General features: G+C 27.3%; 5 protein-coding genes across 11 annotated transcripts in view; 3 read left to right on the top strand and 2 right to left on the bottom strand.

Moving 5' to 3' along the window:
* LOC117156000 (Exonuclease tos) overlaps nucleotides 1–2,689 on the top strand; it is a 39,024-nt gene extending 36,335 nt beyond the window's left edge. Inside the window, exons 13-14 of one of the 4 annotated variants that reach the window (XM_076619890.1) lie at nucleotides 289–400; nucleotides 2,565–2,689. In XM_076619890.1, the coding sequence (XP_076476005.1) occupies nucleotides 289–400; nucleotides 2,565–2,569 (117 nt within the window). In that variant the 3' untranslated portion in view covers nucleotides 2,570–2,689. Of the gene's footprint in view, nucleotides 1–288; nucleotides 718–2,564 lie in introns of those variants that run through there. The other 3 variants (XM_076619891.1, XM_076619889.1, XM_033332617.2) reach the window with 3 other exon arrangements.
* Nucleotides 598–2,301, bottom strand: l(3)neo43 (cytochrome c oxidase assembly protein COX16 homolog l(3)neo43). Of its 3 annotated transcripts, none has more exons than XM_076619895.1 (4): nucleotides 2,284–2,301; nucleotides 1,676–1,806; nucleotides 1,487–1,595; nucleotides 598–803 (listed from the first exon to the last, which is right to left on the bottom strand). In XM_076619895.1, exons 1-4 carry the CDS (start codon nucleotides 2,284–2,286, stop codon nucleotides 726–728), a joined length of 321 nt encoding a protein of 106 aa, XP_076476010.1. In that variant the 5' UTR covers nucleotides 2,287–2,301; the 3' UTR covers nucleotides 598–725. The 3 variants fall into 3 exon arrangements, with proteins under 3 accessions (XP_076476010.1, XP_033188514.2, XP_076476008.1); XM_033332623.2 differs by lacking the exon at nucleotides 2,284–2,301 and adding an exon at nucleotides 1,990–2,049 and having other exon boundaries at nucleotides 598–789; XM_076619893.1 differs by lacking the exon at nucleotides 2,284–2,301 and adding an exon at nucleotides 1,990–2,049.
* LSm1 (U6 snRNA-associated Sm-like protein LSm1) lies at nucleotides 2,565–4,048 on the top strand. The gene is made up of 3 exons (XM_033332620.2): nucleotides 2,565–2,689; nucleotides 3,007–3,191; nucleotides 3,273–4,048. The coding sequence occupies exons 1-3, from the start codon at nucleotides 2,644–2,646 to the stop codon at nucleotides 3,444–3,446; spliced, it is 405 nt and encodes a 134-aa protein (XP_033188511.1). The 5' UTR covers nucleotides 2,565–2,643; the 3' UTR covers nucleotides 3,447–4,048.
* Nucleotides 3,957–9,554, bottom strand: LOC117155999 (uncharacterized). The gene is made up of 7 exons (XM_033332616.2): nucleotides 9,143–9,554; nucleotides 8,850–9,019; nucleotides 8,538–8,747; nucleotides 8,085–8,461; nucleotides 7,660–8,016; nucleotides 6,742–7,512; nucleotides 3,957–5,965 (listed from the first exon to the last, which is right to left on the bottom strand). Exons 1-7 carry the CDS (start codon nucleotides 9,265–9,267, stop codon nucleotides 5,213–5,215), a joined length of 2,763 nt encoding a protein of 920 aa, XP_033188507.1. The 5' UTR covers nucleotides 9,268–9,554; the 3' UTR covers nucleotides 3,957–5,212.
* Nucleotides 9,555–10,506: 952 nt separating this feature from the next.
* Nucleotides 10,507–19,988, top strand: lqfR (clathrin interactor lqfR). Of its 2 annotated transcripts, none has more exons than XM_033332469.2 (8): nucleotides 10,507–10,865; nucleotides 13,787–13,866; nucleotides 14,619–14,740; nucleotides 15,016–15,398; nucleotides 15,477–15,690; nucleotides 15,770–16,316; nucleotides 16,408–16,548; nucleotides 16,864–19,988. In XM_033332469.2, the coding sequence occupies exons 1-8, from the start codon at nucleotides 10,825–10,827 to the stop codon at nucleotides 19,692–19,694; spliced, it is 4,359 nt and encodes a 1,452-aa protein (XP_033188360.1). In that variant the 5' UTR covers nucleotides 10,507–10,824; the 3' UTR covers nucleotides 19,695–19,988. The 2 variants fall into 2 exon arrangements, with proteins under 2 accessions (XP_033188360.1, XP_033188359.1); XM_033332468.2 differs by having other exon boundaries at nucleotides 10,508–10,865; nucleotides 16,405–16,548.
* Nucleotides 19,989–21,383: the final 1,395 nt, after the last annotated feature.

Here is a 21,383-nt window from a genome sequence, read left to right on the forward strand (position 1 = left end):
AGTGACATTAAATCAGATTAAAACAACGCAAATGTTTATTAAAGTTGGAAAAAGGTAATATTAGAAAATAATCAAGAATATTTGCATAGTTGCTTTAACTACTGATTAATTTTTAGTATGAACACAAATCACATATATGTTATTTTATAGTTGTGCGTAGAGGTATATCGCCCGAACTTTTTTCGTCCCGTCCCAAACTGATACTCGAGACGATATGCGCATCTCTACACAATTGTATATTTCAACATTTTGTATCTCACTCTCTTTCTCTCTCTTTCACACACACAGGTTCTAAAAAGTAAAATGAACACGACAAACGGTACACGGCGAAGCCAACAGTTACAATCACCAGTACAAAGGCAACAAAGTTTATTAAGTATGTATGGGTTTGAAAAAAAAAGTAAGTTTAATATGTCAAAATTTTGAAACTTTTTTTTTCTAATTTAACTAACTATACTGTTCGTTTATAGTATTACATTCATTAACACATTAAAGTTACTAATTGTAAAACAAATGTGTGCTGTGCTACATTTTTTGTAATAATTTTTAACTTATTAATTACTGCAAAAAAGATATGTATGAAGAATACTCAAGAGATTTTAATACAGATTTTATCGTAACTATAATATAATATAGATAACAATTTGTTATAAATATACTTTTATATACATACAATGTACATATATTTTTTTTAAGTAAATTCTTTTTACAATTTCATTTGTTTGTCATACTTGAATCCTCCCATGGTCGTGGTATACGAACGTTTTCCCAATTATCAATATCCAAGGTCTAGAAATATCAAGCTAAATGTAATTATGACTTACTGATTATTTCATATAAATTTGTGTATACCATATAATGTAATTTGTATATAATATATGTATCATAACAAAGTATAAAGTTTTCTACAGCTATTTAATATATTAATACAACTTGATATATTAATTTATTAAATTTGTATAATGTAATTTTAATATTAGTCAGTTGTTTCTATAGACATAACACATGTAATTCATGTGTTTTATATACTAAGCTTGATCATATTTGTCATCAATCTTATTTGCATTTTTTATTTGTGAATAAAAATGTATATCCTTGTTCCTAATTTTAACACACATACAGTTGCTGTGTATAATTAACATAACTTAAAATAAAAGGATAAAATCGTAAATTTACTTTTGTGTCAATTTGTCATAAATTCCTTAAATGTGTATAAGGATACAGTTTGTTACTCTCAAAAAGAATAGTTAAAATTTGATTATTTTCTGTAATGATTATTAACTGTTAATAGACATTTAAGGATATGAAGGAATTTTGATCCAATATATTAATAAACAAGAAATTATAACACGTTTTTGTGTTGAAATTACCCTATTTTCATATAAAAAGTTTAAAAATAGTACAATTCTCAAATTAGTAAAAATGGAATTTTTCAAATATTTAATATATAGGTATTTTATTTAATAAAAATAATCGGGTTACTTACTTCTATTAGCTTATATTCCTCTTCAAGAGTACGACTTTTTTTCATTTCAATACCTCGTTTTTTAGTTTCTATTTTCAAATCGTGGGATGTAACTTTTGGATACTTATATCTGAAGAAATGAAAATAATTTAGTTAATAACATTAAATTATACAATAAAAAATTTAAGATTGTAGCATTAAAGTACATACTTTAGGCTTACAAATTCCTGAATAAAAAATGTACCTCCTATAACAAGTATCATAAATGGTAAAAATTGCCAAAAACGTTTTTGCTTCATTGTATTAAAGGTTATGTTCTTATATATATGTCGGTACGAAATCTATAAATTATAGGTATTATTTGTTACGTATATACATTGCTATTATTATTTCAAATATATGAAATTGTATATTTTTGAAGGTATTAAAATATTATGGATCAAAACTATAAAATATCAAAAGTTATTATGAATGATGTATAAAAGAAATTATGTATGCATGCAAGTATTCACTCAAATGTTTACTAGCGCTTTTTTATCAAATTTAAGGCTATATGTTAAAATCGACATATTTTAAAGTAAGTATTACTTTATATAATAATTGTATTAAACTTTAAATAATACTTTATATAATAAGCAATTTAAAAAAAAAATATCCATAATTGGACGAGTAGTAGTATGTACGTATATAGAATGATTATCATCGTATAGAAATGAAACTTTATACAAATATATTATATATATTATTTTGATCTTTCTTATATTAATACAATCATTTATTTATGTAATCCTACTACTATGAAAGGCTAATAATAATACCATAATATTGTTTGTATTATTTTCTTAATTTACAATGAATTCAAATCAATAACACATTTTACCTCGCCATACACACAAAATAAAATTCACCAAAATACATATATCGATTTGCGTGGATCTTTTAAGTAAATGTGAAAGGAGTGATGATTATAATTAAATTATTTTAGTTTGATAACTAAATAAATTTACCGATAATATTAATTCGATAACAACAAGTTAACATAATTCAAGTGATTATTGACGAACAAACGAAATGATTTTAATTTTATATCTCACTACAGGTTAAGCTGACATAGAAGATTTTTATTTGTTTTAATTTGAAAATTATTTCTATATATCAGAAATAGGAGAAATTGCAAAATGAACATTTTGCCAGGGACGGCATCTCTTCTCGAAGAACTTGACAGTACGTAATTATGTTACAATTGTACATTTGTTAGGTTATATCAGTGTGTTATTACACTTTATTCTTTAATTAATAATTTTTATAATCGCTATATTTATAAAAGCAAATTATTATACAGTGTAATACAAATGTTTTCTTTTATCACGGGAAATTGTATTAATTAAATCTAGAGCTGTATTATTCATATGTATATCTTTTTAAACCTTCGCAAATGATGAAATTTTTGATAAAATATAATACATTTTGTTTATTTTAATCTCTACTTTGATAAAAGTTATTTTCATTACTATGATATATTATATATAATTCTGGTCTAGAAAAACTTATGGTTTTACTAAGAGATGGCAGAACTTTAATTGGATATCTTAGAAGTGTTGATCAATTTGCTAATATTGTACTTCATCGTACAATTGAAAGAATTCATGTTGGCAAAGAATATGGAGACATCCCAAGAGGAATTTTTATTGTCAGAGGAGAAAATGTTGTCCTTTTGGGAGAAATAGTAATGTCGTTATATAAAAATCTTTTATTTAAAAAAACATATATTAGACTTCTTAACGAAACAATATAATTCTTATTATAGGACAGAGACAAAGAAAGAGATTTACCATTGACTGAAGTATCTGTTGATGATATCTTGGATGCACAAAGACGAGAGCAAGAATTAAAACAAGACCAGAAACGACTAATAAATAAAACTCTGAAGGAACGAGGTTTATCATATATTCCAGATATGGGTCATGATGACATGTTCTGACCCATATCCACATCCTTGACTACCAATACTTTATCATCAACATCTTCACATAATTCTGAAACATGTGATACATGTTACACTTCACTTTCTTTCTGATAATATTTAAAGGGGACAACTTGTGAGATGTGAATATATCACATAATTGTGAAGATAAAAAGAATAATTATATCCTACAATAGAATAATAATAATGTATATCCTACAATTTCTTTATAAAACTATGATATAATAGTACAATTCAAATTTGACATATGAGATGTCAATAATATAAGAATTTATATAGTTTTAGTTTTATTACATTAACCCCGTATTTAGTGTGGAATATGTATCCACTATAATTGTATTGTACTTTTAAAAATCTTCAAACTTCTACTATATACAAAAATTATATTTAAATAGAAATCTATTATAATTAATAGATAGTCTTTTACTGACTATATTAAATACATAAATGAACATATTGATTACATTTACAGATTTCTAGTAATTACATATATATTTTTCTATGATCAGTTTTACATATCTTGCTTTGTATAAAGAATTCTTGTTTCAATAATTCCCTTGTATTTCAAACTAAAAATAAAGACGAATACACAATATAAAGATTTGATTCAATATAAAAGTCATGTGTATAAAATTTATATATTACATGTTTAATAAATTTACAGAATATATTTCTTTAAAAATGTAAATCCACATTATGATCCAAAATATTTTATTTAGAAAATCCATATATATATATAAAACCTAATTCTCAAATCATAAGTAGATAATGCGAGATAAAATATTTCATATTTTACAATTTTTTGGCAATTAGAGTTTTTTTCCTATATTTGTTTATATAATACTAAATATGGTATTATGTTTGACAATTAATGATATGGAATGAATTATTTAAATCTGTACAATATATATATATTATATTGTACTACATATATCAACAAATGTATTATATATATAAATATATTAATAAAATGAGTTTACAGTCATTGTATCCTATTTTTTATTATCTATAAAAGACCTCATGTATGTGAGATCCGTTATAACGAGACGTGATAAGTGCACGCGTACCGAGCGAAAATTCAAAGTCGATTTTCTCGAAAACACAGCTTCAAACGAAAAATTTTTATTCTATATTTTCGACTTTTTTTTTTGCGTAGAATCACCCCCTTTCCTCTTGTACCACCAGTTACCAACCACCCTGTATAATAATTGAATTATTATTAATGCTATATATTAAAAAGTACACTGAAAGTAGTAGTGTTATCAAATTTCACAAACTTATATAGTTACGTAATTTATTGAAAGTTTAATATGAAATTTAAGTGTATCTATAGTCAATGTACTTTATGCAAAAGAGTTTATTCATATATAATGAATAATTTAGCAAAATATATAATATATAAACTTTAAGAAAGTACATAAATTAAATGAAATAGTACAAAACTATTCACCGTATATTATGAATTTGAATGTATCACATGTCGATATATTTTAATCTTTATTATAGAAATACAGAAGTAATGGAAGTTTTAAAAAATAGAAAGTTATATAATGAAAGTAAACTTTAAAATTTTGTTTTCATACCGTTCATAAGCAAACCTATTGATATCATAAGTTTTTATATTAATATCTCTTTTCAAAGTAAAAGGTATTATTAAAACGAAAAAGTGTGCATAAAGATATGTATAGAAATCAATATATTATTAATGTCATAATACGTTTAAACACGTTGATTTTGGTATATATCGTGATTATATCACTTTGTCAAAATGAAGTTTCTTGAAATGTGTCTTTTATTTTTACAGAATTTAATGTTGATTCGCTTAATTGTTTATTTCTGAAACCTTGTCCTTGTATGTTTCTTAATTTTCTAGATTCTTTTATTGATTTCTTAGAATCATTACGCTGTAAACTAGTTGCTCGTTTTCTTGGCGAACTTGCCACTTCCTCATTCTTTTCCGACGAATTCGCGCTATTAGTACTACCAGATGCAATACCAGAAGTATCAGATTCAGGTTGATTTCCATTTAAACAACAAAGTAAGCTTTCAGAAAGGCCATCCTCATTTAAAATATTTAAGTCGGATTCTGATTGTTCGAAGTCTCCAGTACGCGACGAAAAACTGAGATCAACAGGACTAGCAGTTAACACACTTCTAGACAATAAATATTCCCTAAATGTGCTTGTTATAGACATTGTACTTTGTTGTTTGATTGTGTAATAGTCATCGGTAATTGATGTAACAAATCTTCTTTTCTCTGTCGTATTTTTGTTTAAATTTTCTTTATCTTCCAAGTCAATAACTTCGTTGTATACAATTTCGCTGTCTGTGTTATTGGGCTTTTGAGATTCTTCTAGAATTGAAGTACAATTTATTGGACCAATAACATCAAGGTTTGGACCATGTATGTTATTACTCTGTTGATTCCAATTATTATTGACAGAAGCGAGATTACATAGGTTTGATCCAGAAACCATCATTACTGGTTTTCTAGATCGGGGTGTCATCATTGTTTCCTGTAATTAATATAGAATATTACTAGTTTGAATTTGTAGTAAATTCACAATTATATATGTCGGGTTTGTCGGGTTGGCGCTGGTTCTTGGGGCGCGTTGTGTTTCTTCATTAGGACATGCCATTGTAGTTGTTCAAAGAGGTTTTTATTTACAATGATATGTACAGGTGTTATTTAAACAAGGTTTAACTGTATAACGTAAAAGTTTCTCTTAAATAACAATGTTTCTCAGGTTTAACGAATCCACGGTCAACGGGATAACTTTTTGTACATTTGGATTTTAGCTATACTTGAAATGACGTTTGCTATGACGTACGGTATCTTTTTGACTGACAGACTGACGTTGTGAATCAACTCTCCAAGGTAATCATACGAATAAAAGACTGACACGACCACACTTGTCAATTGCATATTGATCAGGGTTATCAACAAAATTCCAGGCACCATTACTAGGCTGATTCGCGTAGAGCCGTCGGGACTTGTTTGTTAATACAACGTGTGTCCTTCAACATTAGTACTACTACGTTCATCCTATGACCGTGGCTACGTTCGGTGACCAGTAGTGTCACCTTAACCTCAAGTCCACTGTTATAATACTATAATGATTAGCTTAAACAAACAGTTTAACCCAAAGTATTGAGAATCTTCCCAAAATTCCAAAAGAAAGGCCCGTTATCCCTACATCTCCGACATATATATAAATTATAAAGAAAGTAAACAATGGTAAAAAGAAACATATAAAATAATGATATTAGGGATAATATTATAAATTCATACCTGCATAGCTTTTGTCATTTTAGTAGCACTTTGCGTAATTGGGCTCATGCTCTTATCATTGTTAGTAATAGGAGTTAACATGTAGTCATTAGTAACTAAGCTTTTGCGTAATAAATTTGATGGCGTTGATGTGTGGGCAACATATACATTCCAAAGTCTATTCTTCACAATAGGAGACAAATGAACACATGCATTATCAGAGTGTGATTCCATTTTTGAATGTTCCACTGCTTTCTTGTTCTCTTCGCTATACTTAGCTATAGATATCATTTCTGTATGAGTTGCTTCTGACACTGAAAATGTAGGTTCTGAACTTTGTCTATATAATTCATTTTGACTTGTTTCATACAAAGTACTCTGAGAAGAATACATATCTGGTGGTTCACTGAGTTGTCTAGATAATCTACCAGTGTTAATTGCAGTATTATTCTCCCCTCTTAATTCCTTGTTAGAATCTTGCAAAGATATGTTCGCGTTACTTGACTTTGAATTTATAGATTCATCTATATATGATCCTTTATCAGATTTATTTATATTCCAATCATGATATTGAACTATTTGTTCCTCGTTTATATTTACAAATTTCATCAATATAGCCTTCCTCTTGTCTTTATAACTCCTTAATGTGGGAGTATTAAGACTACCAGTACTATTACTAATATGTTTAGTATGAAGAAGGCTATCATTATTTGTATCATAATTTTCCATGCTAAGCTCATCATCTGATTTGCTAAGTAATACTTTTGTTTGAAGTAATGATTTTTCTAGATTCTGTGTAGTTAAAAACATGCAAATAAAATATATTAATCATGGAGTGCTATTATAAGTATAATTATATGTTATAAAATTAGTGTGCTGTTATGAACTTAAGAAGTATTGGCTATAAAAAATATTTTATTCTATATATGTATATCTTACCGATGACAATATATTTTCTTCACTATTTGATCTAGTGATATTACAACCTATATTAATATCAAATTTTTTATGCCCCAAAATCTTTTTCTGGAATATGTGTTTTTTAATTGAATCTCCAAGACTTTTAGTTCGAAAATGTTTAACTTGTCTTGGTGTACCTTGACCATTTTCTTTATTAAATTGTTTTACAAGCCTACGTTTTTTAGCTGACTCTGGCATAGCTTGTATGTGAGCATACAGTTGTGCTAATGCTGCCTGAGTATCTTGCGTAGAATTTGCCTTTGCTGTTAATTTATGATCCACAAAACTGAATACTGTGTGCGCTGTACCTGTTGTATCTGGTATAGATTCATTTAACTGTAATAAAAGATAATTACAAGTTATTAGGTATTTAACAATTTTGGAAAGAGAAAAGAAAAACTTACATCTATATTTTTAGGGCTTAGTAATTTTCTTTCTTGCTCTACCCAATATGCTCTGATATCTGTAGCTAGTTTTGGTGGAATTTCAAACAGTTCATTTTCTTTTTTAATCATGAAGGCAACTAAACATGATAAATTTTGAGAATTGATATGTAAAGCTTCTGGTGATAATTTTCTTGGACACATTAAGTGTGGTGTAAAAAGTGTAGCAAGGCTATCACAGTTCATTTTATTATTAGATTCAAAACTAGCTGTTTTATTCAGAAGATTCAAGACATACTTAAGTAAAACTCTGTTTATAGATGGTAGAAGTAATAAAAGTAGTTGCAGAGATCTTAATAACCTTGCATCATTCCCACTTAAATCAGAACTACATAACTCTAAAATCAATAAAAGTAGACCTTAAAATAAACTATGACAATAAAAAAATCAAGTATAATTTAGTTAATTTCTTACCAGCAATTTGACAATGTGCAGGATAATGCAAATCTGATAACAATGGCTCTGGTAATTCAGCCAAAAATCCTTTTAATACTGATGCACAATCATGTACACTGTATCGGCCATCATTAAGATTCAATGGAATGCCTTGATACAATGCAGTTTTTAAATCTTGTTGCCTTGTTAACTTACCAGTACGTCGAAATATACCTTCTTGTATAATATCTTAAAATTTGTTCAACATGGAAATAAAGGAAAAACAAATTATTTAAACATTTTCCAAACAATATAAATGTATACAGTATACTGCATTATATTTTTACTTACTTTGTTCTTTAGATAAATATTCTATCAACTGTTTTACTTGATTTATTCCATCTTCAGATAAGCTAGCACCTTCGACTCCTTTTTGTAAATTAATTGTTGACTTAGGTTTCTTTGAGAAGCTTAAGAGACCCCACTTTTTCAACTTTGTCTTTTCATTGATGCAATCATTGCTGTATATATATACATAACAATAAATTAAAAAGTTTATAGATTTTATTTTATATAAACAAACAGAGTACCAAATTGTAAAATCAACTTCTAAATTCAAACTTTAATAACATTAATTATCTTACTCCTCAGTATTGAGGTCCAATTCAAAAGATAGATGCATTTTGACGAGAGTGTGAAATTGTTCTGGATTGACTTTTCGCATTCTAAAAGCCAATTTACCATCCACACCATCGTTAAAATCTTCCATTGTCAATTCCACAATAACGACAATTTAAACACGTTCTGACATCTTTAAATTGTATACACACGTTCGTTGCCGTTTCGTTAACGGCGGTTACTTTCATTCTGACTGAATGACTTCTGTTTCATTATAAATAACATGTTCATGTATATACAAATCATCTTTTATAAAATAATTACAATAATTAATCAATATAAAAGACAAATCATAACGTAATAGTATCTTCGTTCATTCGTATTTCTTTTACGTATCCATTCAACCAATCCAACTACACGATATTTACCGCAAAGTAGTAATGGTTTTATAGTAAGACAAAACTAAATCTATTTCTTAGCACCATCTAGTGGTATATACAAAAAATAGACAGGTATTATATGTATATTTAATTTATCCCTTGATATTTATAAATAATACAACACAATTTCACTTTGTAAAGATAAGCAGTAGCCGAAAATTGAATGATTTAATGAAATATATTTTTTAATACATATATTGTTAATATAAACACTATTTAATCTTTTATGATAGAGATGATTTCTTGCTCAAATTTTGGTACTTCTAAAAATACTAAAAAAGGAAGTGTGATTAAATATCAAAGACATATAACAAATTTTAAAACAAAGAATTACGTATTGTATACGTACATATTTACAATTAAAGGCTATTATTTTCAATGAATCTTTTATGATAATTCAATATTTATATCACATCGCAATAATATTGTGTTAAAACAATCCAATGTATGTATATGTCTTTTGAAAAATATTTTGATAAAAAGATTTAGGAAAGTTTGAAAATATTTTTTTTTAGCTATGTGTGGAATAAGAATATAAAAATGTTAATATTATAATGTCAATGGAATAACTGTAATTTAATCTTTTTTTCATTTAGGAAAAAAGGCAGTTGGTATTAAATGTTTTGGAAATTTAAATAGTAAATGTTAATTTTATTTCAAATACCTTTTCATATTTTTTCAATTTAATGATATTACAAGTGTTATCAGAATCAGTAATTGTCAACTTTTAAATAATCAGTTGGCAATAGCCCAAAATAAATCTTATATTTAAACACAACGTAAGCATATCAGAATAAAGGACGACAATCCTATTTTAAATAATTAAATACAACCATTAAACGATTTATAGTTGATACATTAACCGAATTATATTAATCGGTGACTTATACATCTTTTTTGTCAAGGTAAACATGTTTTCTGATTCATCGGCTCGAATAGAAATTAATTCTTTTCGATTGTTTAAAGTTTAAACGATTCTCCGTGATTTCTTTGGTTACCGATTGCTAGATAATATTTTAGAAAGAATAAGAATGTTATGTAGAAAAACTTGTGATAACGAAAAGCAAGGTTGGCAGACGTAAAACACCTGTGACGAGTTGAATGGAACGTGGAAGGGATAACATGGCCACCGCCTGGTGACGTTCGTTCGCCGTCGCCGTTGCAATATCAAATGCTTCGAAAAACAGCTGGTAAACATTTATCAGTGTAAGTTACGTAGTTTTCACGCGGAAAACGCGTATTATATTCAGTGAGGAGTATAAAGCACGATGATGAACATGTGGAAAGTGCGGGAATTAATGGATAAGGCGTAAGTACAATTAAGTCAGTTACACGCGATCTAACCTTGCTTTTACTTTTTTCAACGCATTCCACTCTACTTCCTTCAATACGCTGCACGATTTTTCATTTATCCCTAATGTTGCTGTCACTGATAGTCACTTCGATTACATTGTTTAACGCATCATTCATGCGTATGAATGTGGAACCTGTTTAATTCTTTCTTTTCTCGTTTAATCTGGTATTCACGGAAGATAAATAAAAGATTGTCTGCACTTATTTTCGAACAAGTTTTACTCATGAGCCTTCATAGTAGATTGATATATCGTATACTTAGATAGATTGCAAAAAAACGTTTATTTACTTGGTCGAATATAAACTTTCACGTCAAATAATAACAAATTGCATAGAATTGATGAAAATAATGTTACTATAAAAGGATGAAATAAATTACATTATACGTTTCATTCATAATACGAATAATACGATAGCGTTCGTTTATCTGATACTTTTTTTTATTATTACTGTCCTTGTTATACTTTTTATAAAATTTGCTAGCTTTCATAAACATCTTTTTATTTATATATCTTGTTATCATGTTAATGTAAAGCATCATATATTTTCGGATGTAAATTGCAATCTTTTAGGAAATGTATTACGATAAATTGCATTGGTGTAACTCTAATTACATAATATATCTATTTTTGTATTATACGATAAATTTGCACGAAGATACCATCTGTAATTATTTTTTTTTTCCTTATTTTCTACTCTTGTATTTTTGTGTTTTAAAAGATATTTAAAATTTTTAATATTATTAGAATTGTTCCTTTTTTTCACTTGATAAGAACGTACGAACAAAAAGAACAATGTTTTACTACAATAGCGACTGGAATTAGACGATAAGCTGTCCACACAAGCTCACGAACAGGTTACACTCCATGATAAGCAAGACTACCCGTTGAGAAAGTCTTGCATATTTTAAGAGGAAGGAAATGAGATATTGATAAAGTACCAGTTTTCTTCGGTAAAAAATGATCTATAATATCTATCAATAATAGTAATTAATATTTATAACAACAGAAATACATCACGAATTGCATATACATTAATTATTGTCCGTTATGTCTATTTTCAAATGCATAAAAACTGTTACCGAATATCGATAAAAAAGTTTTGCAAAAACTTCGAAGATTATATTCTAGATTACTTATTATTATGTTAATTTGTAATTTTTTTAGTTTCTTCTGTTCAAAACAATATCAGATTCTTGTGTATGATCTTCACATCGTTAAGTTTCGCTTTCGTGTAGTTGTATTCAATGCGCGTGTAAAATATTCATAAAAAATTGAAAGTATAAGAAATTTACTTCGTCACGAACATTACATTTCTTTTCCTTTCCTTTTTCCTGTGTAACTACGAAATACAAGTATTGTTCTTACACCAATTCTTATTACATTCCATGTACATGATCATAGTGTTGAATCGGTTAATGGTTCTCAAACACTACTAGTATTTATCCGTTTTTATTTTATACTATCCTTTGATTCTTTCACTTCTATTGCTTTTAAAACAACACCAAAGCGTAGTTCTTAATACGTAGTTACCGCTTGAATTTATTGTTTCTTTGAAATGATAACTACACGTAGTTTCGCTCATGGTATCACGATCGAAAACGTGAGATTCTTCACGATCTGTGAAAATCGAGAAGCGGAAGGACACTATTATCTCTAACAGCTCTTTCTGAATACAAATGTAACCTGTAACTGTATATAACTATATACGCGAAGATGTCTGATTCCAAACACGACTGTTATTACTCATGATGAACAGTTAATTTTTTAAATACCAGGCAACTCATGTTCTTCATTATTTTTATTATTAAACAGAGGACATGTGTGCAAGTTCAATTATTAAGTCTATAGGAATAGTAAAGTTATTTATTACAGTAAAAAATGTGCTTATTATTCCTTCGGTTTTTTGCCAGATTATTATGTTAAATACTTTTTAAATATTAATAATAATAATGAATGAGTTGTTAAAAACAAATCATAATGCTTACTTGTAAACTAGAGTATTTTTTTATTGATAACCGCTTTTCATTTTTATCATTTATAGATATATCACATTTTACTTAATACTTTAAAATAAAAATAAGAGTTTATAAAAAAAAGGATAGATATCTTTTTATGTAGATATTTTTAAGTCTCGACAAAAGTATTACATAATCGAATGTTTGTGCTCAATGTCCTTCTGTACCTGTCGTTTTGATACTTTCTATGTATACAACAAAAACATGATAAGATAGATCGTTTTCACCTGTAATAGAACTTTCGATTTCAAAATGAACGCGAGAAATTTAAACTGCACTATCATTTCTTGTTCAGAAGAAGTTCAGAAGAAGATAAATAAAAGTAAGATAACATTTTGGATGTATAACTGTATACTTCGATAACGATCGCGACACTAAAAATTCAATCGTAAAAATTGGTATGGTCTTTTTTGTTGTGTGTATATATATATATATATATATATATACATATATATATGTCATGTGTACTTCGCGCATTTTAATAGCATACAAAATTGTCTTGCGTAAAAGAATGTATCTTGATTTGATCAATTTCATTTGCAACAAAGAGTTGAATTTCATGAAAACAATCTTTTTTCACAATACAAATATCGGAATTCCGTACCATGAAACATATGTTACTGAAAGTTAAAAACAAAAGTATTGTATGCAAGCAAAGGCGTAAAAATATTGCGCAATTAACAGGTGTTCATACAATCCACGTGAACACAGTGAAAGTAATTTTACTTTAGAATTAATAGTATTATCATATATTGTATATTGTAATATCTCATACGATCTATTTGAAACTATTAATACATCATAAAATATATACGTTATTGTATATATTTGTACTAATGAAAATAAAAATGATATTACAGGACTAATGTAGTTATGAATTACACGGAAACAGAAGCCAAAGTTCGAGAGGCAACAAATGATGATGCTTGGGGCCCAACCGGTATAAATTTTTATGTTTAAAGAAATATTTAAACAAATATTTGTCAATTATTATGGAGTTGTAAATGTTTAAATTACATTTGTCCAAACATATTGTACAAGTTGTACGTTATAATGCGATGGTGAATGCTTAATGTTATGAAGGCAAAATGATAGTTATTGATCCAATGTTATTTTTGCTGACAGTATAGTATTTTTATGCACAAGGAATTCTGTAAGATATACATAAATCGGTATTTTCGTTAAATAAAAAATAATAAGTAAAATTACTTTTGTTCTAAATACTGAAAATGCTAATAATATTACATAACTTTTGATTTTTAATAATTGAATAAAAAATTAATTAATTATATTGGCAATTGCAATTTCATCTTTAACAATTTATATTAATTGTCATATATTACATTATTAATTGTTATATATTTAAAATTCACTTTCATTATGCAAAAGTAAGGTACTCAAAAATAATTGCATAAAAATTGGATTTTATACACTTCTGTATTTGACAGTTATCACTTGCGCATTTTTTCATGCAATAAATGTGTAACTAAAATTACGAATATTAACTTTATGTTTACTGGTAAATATAATTTTTGTTTCTTATTAATTATTTCGTTAGTTATTGTTTCAAGACTTATTAAAGTTTCTTATGCTAAACTCTATTAAACAATTCTGCCGACTTTTTAATAATTTTATCCATTGTTGAAGTTCGACATGTGGTAAAATTAATTCTACCGCATGTTATTACTTTAGGTGCAATGATGCAAGAACTGGCTCAGGCTACATTCACATATGAGCAATTTCCTGAGGTAATGTCCATGCTGTGGAAAAGGATGTTGCAAGAAAATAAACGGAATTGGCGCCGAACGTACAAGGTAAATCCGTTTCTGTTATATATACATATTTAATTCGTGTTATGTTAATAAATATATAGGTATTTTATCAACAAAAATTATATGAAAGGTTTAATGAAAATTTTATTATAAATAAATAAAAGTAAAAAAATATATAACTATTAATAATACAATCTTATTAATATTCAGTAATATCCAATGATATGTTACATCAATGTTTATATATTTCTTTTATTTTTGTAAAATTTTTGCTAGTACCTTTATTTAATTAATTAATTCTATTTTCTTATTTTCAGTCTCTTTTGTTATTGAATTACCTAGTTCGCAATGGGTCAGAACGAGTGGTCACATCATCTAGAGAACATATTTATGACCTCAGATCTTTAGAAAATTATACATGTATCGATGAATTTGGAAAAGATCAGGGGATTAATATTAGGCATAAAGTCAGAGAATTGATTGATTTTATTCAGGATGATGATAAATTAAGGGAAGAAAGAAAAAAAGCTAAGAAAAATAAAGATAAATATGTAGGTTTATCAAGTGAAGCAATGGGTATGAGATTTGGTGGTGGGGATAGATGGACAGATAGGTTAAAATGGGATAAAACTAATACTGATTCATATAATGATTGGGATCGAGACAGTAGAGGAAAAGGTTTTGAGGATACAAATAATAGGTGAATATAAAGTTTTATGTTTTCATTAATAATAATCAAATATCTTTAATATTGTTTATTTTCATCTTTTTGTAATAGCGATGACGGTGAAAGAGAAGATTCTGATAATGATGTTCATCCCAGTCCAAAAAGAGGAGGAAGAGAATACAGGGATACAATGGATAGCATGGATCGCGTTAATAAAGCTATTACATCTACAACTTCAACAAATGCTTCTCCAGCAAGAGTGACAAGAACTATTAAAAAGGTAGATTTAGGGGCTGCAGCAAATTATGGAAGAGAACAATCTAATGTAAGTAAAAAAGTGTTAGATAAAAGAGATTACTGATTTTATAACAATTTATGTTGAAAATTCTAACTTAAATTTACAGAATGGTATATCTGGATCACAAAATAGTTCTTTATCTACTAAACAGAAGAATAAAAATGATATTCTAAATGATATTTTTGATGCTCAAAATGAGAATAATACCAAATCAGCTGTCGATGATGATGATGATTTTAATCCAAGAGCAAATACTCAACCTAGTGTACAAACTCAAAATGCAAATACAGATTTTGGGGATTTTACTAGTGCATTTGGCAGTCCTACAGTAAAAACGAAAGATAATAGCGATGAATTTGCAGATTTTACATCAGCTTTTAACTCTTCTGTTACAATATCTAATCCCCCAGCGCAGCCACAACTGCCACAGACACAAGTAAATTTAATAGGCGCAACAATACCAAATATTAATAGTTCAGTAACAGATAATGTAAATAATGCGATGTTTATCAATGCCCAATCATTAAGCACTTCTTTTACAACTATGCCTTCTACAAATACACTTCCCCAAAGTTCTAGTATGAGTAGTAATCTACTTGATACTTTACAACCACAAATACTTAATAACCAGCAATCATTGAACAATAATACAGGTACATTATACACAATCATTCAATAACATTGAGTTATTACACGCTAATAAATATTTAATTATTTTAATACAAAATGATTATTTTATAGCAGCTTCAAATTCAGATCTTTTATCGGACTTAGATAGCTTAAATTCTTTGACTACTGGCTCTATGGATAGGCGGGTAAATAATACCAACAATACTAATCTCTTTTTAAACATGAATTCAACACCTGCCACAGCTAGCCATGGAGGTAAATATACATTACTTACTAATTTAAATGCAACTATGATTTTATGATTTAGTAATATTAACAATGTACTTTAAATTTTGATGAATACACTTTAGTATTACCTTATCATGAAATCAAGATATCTGTAAATCTTTATTTAGAAAACAATATTTTTATACATTTTCTTTTTTTATTGCTCTTTTTATTGCTATTTATCCATAAATTTTTTAATTTGGAGGAAATTATGAATTTTTGTTGCAAAATTTTGCGTATGCTTTAGTATTGAAGATATATTTGAATATAATGTAATGTCCCCAAGAAAGTCTTTCCTTGCAGCAACCAAGGTGGAAAAAAGCATCACTTCAGCTGAAAATCTTTCAAAATGTGCTGCAATTCGACTTTTGGAAGAATTGTGTTCCATGGGTCCTATCAAAAGTCATAATAACTTGGAAAAGCTGAAATCATATATTTCTGAATATATTAAATTTTTACCGGGTCCACTTACTCCACAAAACTACTGCAATCTCGATTTTTATCCAGAAATTGATTCTATGTTACATGGAAAAATTTTAGAAGAAATTATCGAAAAATTCGATCATAATTGGCCATTACAAGGAAATATTTTAGATCCAGTACTTAAGCAATTGATGATTATTGATGGTGCTACATTACCAATATTAGCCGAGTCTTTGATTGCTTTAGTTTTTGCTTTGAAAGAAACAGAAAATGAGAGAAACATTTTTATCATTTCAATAATTTTGGAACAATTAGTGAAAAGTGATTCTTTGTTTTCCGCAATAGTAAATGCATGCAAATATCGAACTCGCAACGTGATTCAAGAAGAAGAATTTAATGAAACATGGCGAAATGTGGTGCAAATTTTAATCTCGTTGCCTAATCGCGTAGCTAATAAATTGAAAGATAAAATATTTGATAGTTTTCTACCTCAAACATATCTTAAAATTATAAGCTTCCATATTGCTCGTGCAATATCCTTCATAAATATTGGACTACATTATGATATCAAATCAGAATTAAAATTACTCTCAGTTTTAATTAGTAAACTGATAATCACTACAAAGTCAGAGAATTTATTATCATTTACTAATATTTTAGCAGAATGGTGTTTTGAAAATAAAAATAATGAACGAGATTTCATTCAAAATATACTAGAAATTCTAGATACATCTAGCATAGAACCAGTAGCTGTACTATTTTTGAAACATTGCGATGTAAATCTTGGAGTCCATAAAATTTTTGGTGATGTATTATTAAATTCAAATTGGAAATATACATTAACAACGAAAATTCCTTTAATGTGTTATTATAATGATGACAGTTTAGTAATAAATTTAATCTCATACCTAGCACAATTTTTAGATAAAAATGGTATTTTGATCGAATTACTTATGAAACTTTTAGATGTATGGGGTGATAAAAGTGCTTTAAATCATACCTCTATAGAGCAACATAAATATATTACGAAATTAATTATTACGTGCGTAAGAAAATCTAAAAGTTATTTAAGCAAGGATGATAAAGATAATATTCAAAGATTATTGTTCTCTGGTATATCTATTCATCTCGAATCTACACATATTATTTTAAGAGCAATAGGGATGTCCGTTGGTGAAATTTTCACTGACGAATTATCTGAGTCAGATACTGCACCAAAGCTTTCTTTCGAATATAATAATATGCCTGGCGAAGTAATAGATTTAGTACAATCTTTAAAAAACTTAGCTTTGGGAACAAAAAACGTAAAGAAGGAAGAAGATATTAAAAAGGGTAAACTAATTGTTAAAGATATTGAGTTTAACACATTGGGTGATAAGAAATTGTATGAATTAGGTGTTGAATGTAATGTTTTACCTAAACTAAGTACAAAAGTAGTAGATAATAATAAAGCTGAGCAAATCACGGTTATAGCAAGTTCAAACGTACCGACTGTGTTCAGTAAACAAATCTTGGAAGATTTTGCAAAAGATAAAAACAATATTAAAAGTGATGCAGAATTGGATAGTGACGACGATTTAGTACCATATGATATGTCTCATGATACAAAAGCTAGTGAAAAATTACGACCAGCATACTTGCGGGATCTACGTGATAATTTAGTAAATGAAAAAAGTTCTTCAAATCCAGATGTTTTTTCAGAGTCCTTAGAAGTTTGTGAAGAACTTATATTATCACAATTACCAAATGATGATGTATCTTTTGCAATTGAATTATTAGAACTTCTTGTTACACTTAAAGAATCCTGTTATGTAGAAAATTTTGAATTATTAACATTCAAAGCTTGTGTAGCTATAATGACTGTCTATCCCAAAGAATGTGCTAAATATTTATGCGAGCAGTTTTATTTGCCAGTAGATAAATATTCTGTAAATCAACGATTATTTTTCCTTGATATATTGGCAGAATCAGCAAGAAGATTATCAACTATTTCAATTCACGAGAATAAGGAAGATACAATTAACGAGCCTAAAATAAAACAGAGAACAAGAGAAACTTCGAACAAAGTGTCACTTTTCATTAATACAGAGAAAAGTCAACAATACAAGATATTATACAGTGATGACTTTGATGACTTTGCAAAGTCGGAAGATCAAATGAAAAATTGGCAGGAAATTGTTGATAGAAGAATTGAATCAAATACAAAAAGATACGCTCATAGTACAAAAGCACTCAAAACATTTAAGAATAAATTTGGAAACGTTGCATCTTCATTTTTTTATCCATTACTTCATGGCTTTGGTAAACAAGATACTTGTTTGAACAGTGGGTTACAAATTTTCACAGATCAAGAAAATATTTTACTAATTCGATTTTTGAAAACTTTGTCTACTATAATGATAGCAGCACAGAATTGTTTATTAGCCCCTAAAATGGGTAAAGAAATATTAGAATTATCATGGATTCTGAGATTCCATGATCAAGCAAAAGTTAGAATCGCAGTGATAGAAAATATTGCAGCTGTAATTATTGCAATACCAAAATATACGATTATAAATGAATTATTTGAAACCATTATTGAAATACGATTGTGGCTTTTAGATCTATCTCAAAATATAATCAATGGTGATCATGACAAAGAATGTAGGAGTTTAGGTACTCAAGTAGTGTCTTTGATTGATTCTATTATAGGTTCGACATTCAATACATAGTTATTAATAAGATTTAAACATTATATTTATACAAACGTTTTTTAAAAATTATATATTTTGCATGTCATTACGAGTACAATGTATAAGGTAAAACATTAATTTGTATAATGAACATAACTTTTTTATTTGCTCTGTTATACATTACTTGTGAATGAGAATTAAGCTATTATTTAAGAAATGTAATTTATGTCACACTATATATTTTATATAATTTTTCATAATTGATTTTTTCGACAATATTGTAATAATTTAATATTATGCATTAAATAAACAAGATACAAATATTTTTATCTATTACTAACTTCTAACGATTTTAATCTATTTTATTATTTAATAAGTTAATTATATGTAAATGTGATAATAAAATAAAATATTAAGTAGACATATTACTAAAACTAAAACAATTGTTATATTCAGGAACTATTGGATTATCGCCAGTTACAAATCTTCTTACTCCTACATCTACTAATTCCAAAAATCAAACATCAAATAATGCCTCCATACAAGTTGGTTCTACATGGGCTGGTTCAGGATTAAATATAGATCTTGATAATATAATGGGAAGTAAAGTTAAACAAACAGGACCAGCACCAACAATGAATCAATTAGCAAGCAATAGTCCACAACATCAAACCAAACTTATGAGTAAGTAACTTATATGTAAAACTTATTTTTTTAATTGACTTTATGATTAGAACAGTATCATATATATATATATATAGTATTAGTATCAATACCTTTCATCAAATATACAGTGATAGTATCTATTATATTGTCTCTTTCAGTGTTATTATAAAACATTTTCATAACTATAAATATTATAAATATATATAAATGAAGTGTTGTATATATATATGAAACAGCTGAACCTCTCTGTTAATCTCTAAAATTTTGGTATATGACAATTTATAATGTATAGTAAAATATATTTTGAGAAAGATTCATAAAAATAAACATGTTATCAGTAAATATGATTATTTTAGCAACACCAATGGGATATACATCACCAATGATTCAACCGCAACAACAGAAACAACAACATGTAAATCCAGCATTTTTTCCTGCATTTCAATGAAACCTTTTTAATAAATAAAAACTAATATTAGCAAAAGCAGAAGGCATACATGAAATAACTTGGAATTAAAAACAACCAAGGCTTGTTGTAAACAATCTATTTATTTAATAAAAACGGAGATAAATTTTCTATTTTCTGGGCAAAGCAGTCTAATTATACAGGGTGCAACTGTAAACAATTGCATATTGTAAATGTCAAAACAAAATGGTCAATGAAATATATATTGCATAATCATGTGTTCACAAGCAGTCAAAAAAAGAAGTATTTCAATTTCTGGATTTCATACATTTTAAGTTAAATGGTTTGTCTATATTTTGTCATGAATTTCATTACAATTATTTTACTTAAAAGTACAATAGAAATTACAATTTATTGAAAACTAAATTGCATATGATCACGATGAGTGGTACATAAAATACGTGATTAATCTAACATTCAGAGCAGCTCTATAGATATATTTGTTAAACTAATAATTCTAGATTATATCTGTTCCCCCAAGTAACATTCCATAATACGAATGTTGTACTTTTTTGATGAATATTTATGTTACTTGCAAATCGTGTGGGAACAAATCAGGCAGACTTGTCTTATCTTTTATACATAATGTAAATTGA

Source organism: Bombus vancouverensis, chromosome 7, assembly GCF_051014615.1.
Source record: "Bombus vancouverensis nearcticus chromosome 7, iyBomVanc1_principal, whole genome shotgun sequence".
Lineage (NCBI taxonomy): Eukaryota > Metazoa > Arthropoda > Insecta > Hymenoptera > Apidae > Bombus > Bombus vancouverensis.

Excerpts from the sequence above, each read along its gene's own strand:
- LSm1 (XM_033332620.2), top strand. The coding sequence starts at position 2,644 with ATGAACATTTTGCCAGGGACGGCATCTCTTCTCGAAGAACTTGACA. Across the intron at positions 2,690-3,006 it reads TCTTCTCGAAGAACTTGACA|AAAAACTTATGGTTTTACTA; the intron begins GTACGTAATTAT and ends ATTCTGGTCTAG. Across the intron at positions 3,192-3,272 it reads TTGTCCTTTTGGGAGAAATA|GACAGAGACAAAGAAAGAGA; the intron begins GTAATGTCGTTA and ends TTCTTATTATAG.
- lqfR (XM_033332468.2), top strand. The coding sequence starts at position 10,825 with ATGATGAACATGTGGAAAGTGCGGGAATTAATGGATAAGGC. Across the intron at positions 15,399-15,476 it reads TTTGAGGATACAAATAATAG|CGATGACGGTGAAAGAGAAG; the intron begins GTGAATATAAAG and ends TTTTTGTAATAG. Across the intron at positions 15,691-15,769 it reads ATGGAAGAGAACAATCTAAT|AATGGTATATCTGGATCACA; the intron begins GTAAGTAAAAAA and ends TTAAATTTACAG.
- LOC117155999 (XM_033332616.2), bottom strand. The coding sequence starts at position 9,267 with ATGGAAGATTTTAACGATGGTGTGGATGGTAAATTGGCTTTTAGAATG. Across the intron at positions 9,020-9,142 it reads TTGGACCTCAATACTGAGGA|CAATGATTGCATCAATGAAA; the intron begins GTAAGATAATTA and ends ATATATATACAG. Across the intron at positions 8,748-8,849 it reads ATATTTATCTAAAGAACAAA|ATATTATACAAGAAGGTATA; the intron begins GTAAGTAAAAAT and ends ACAAATTTTAAG.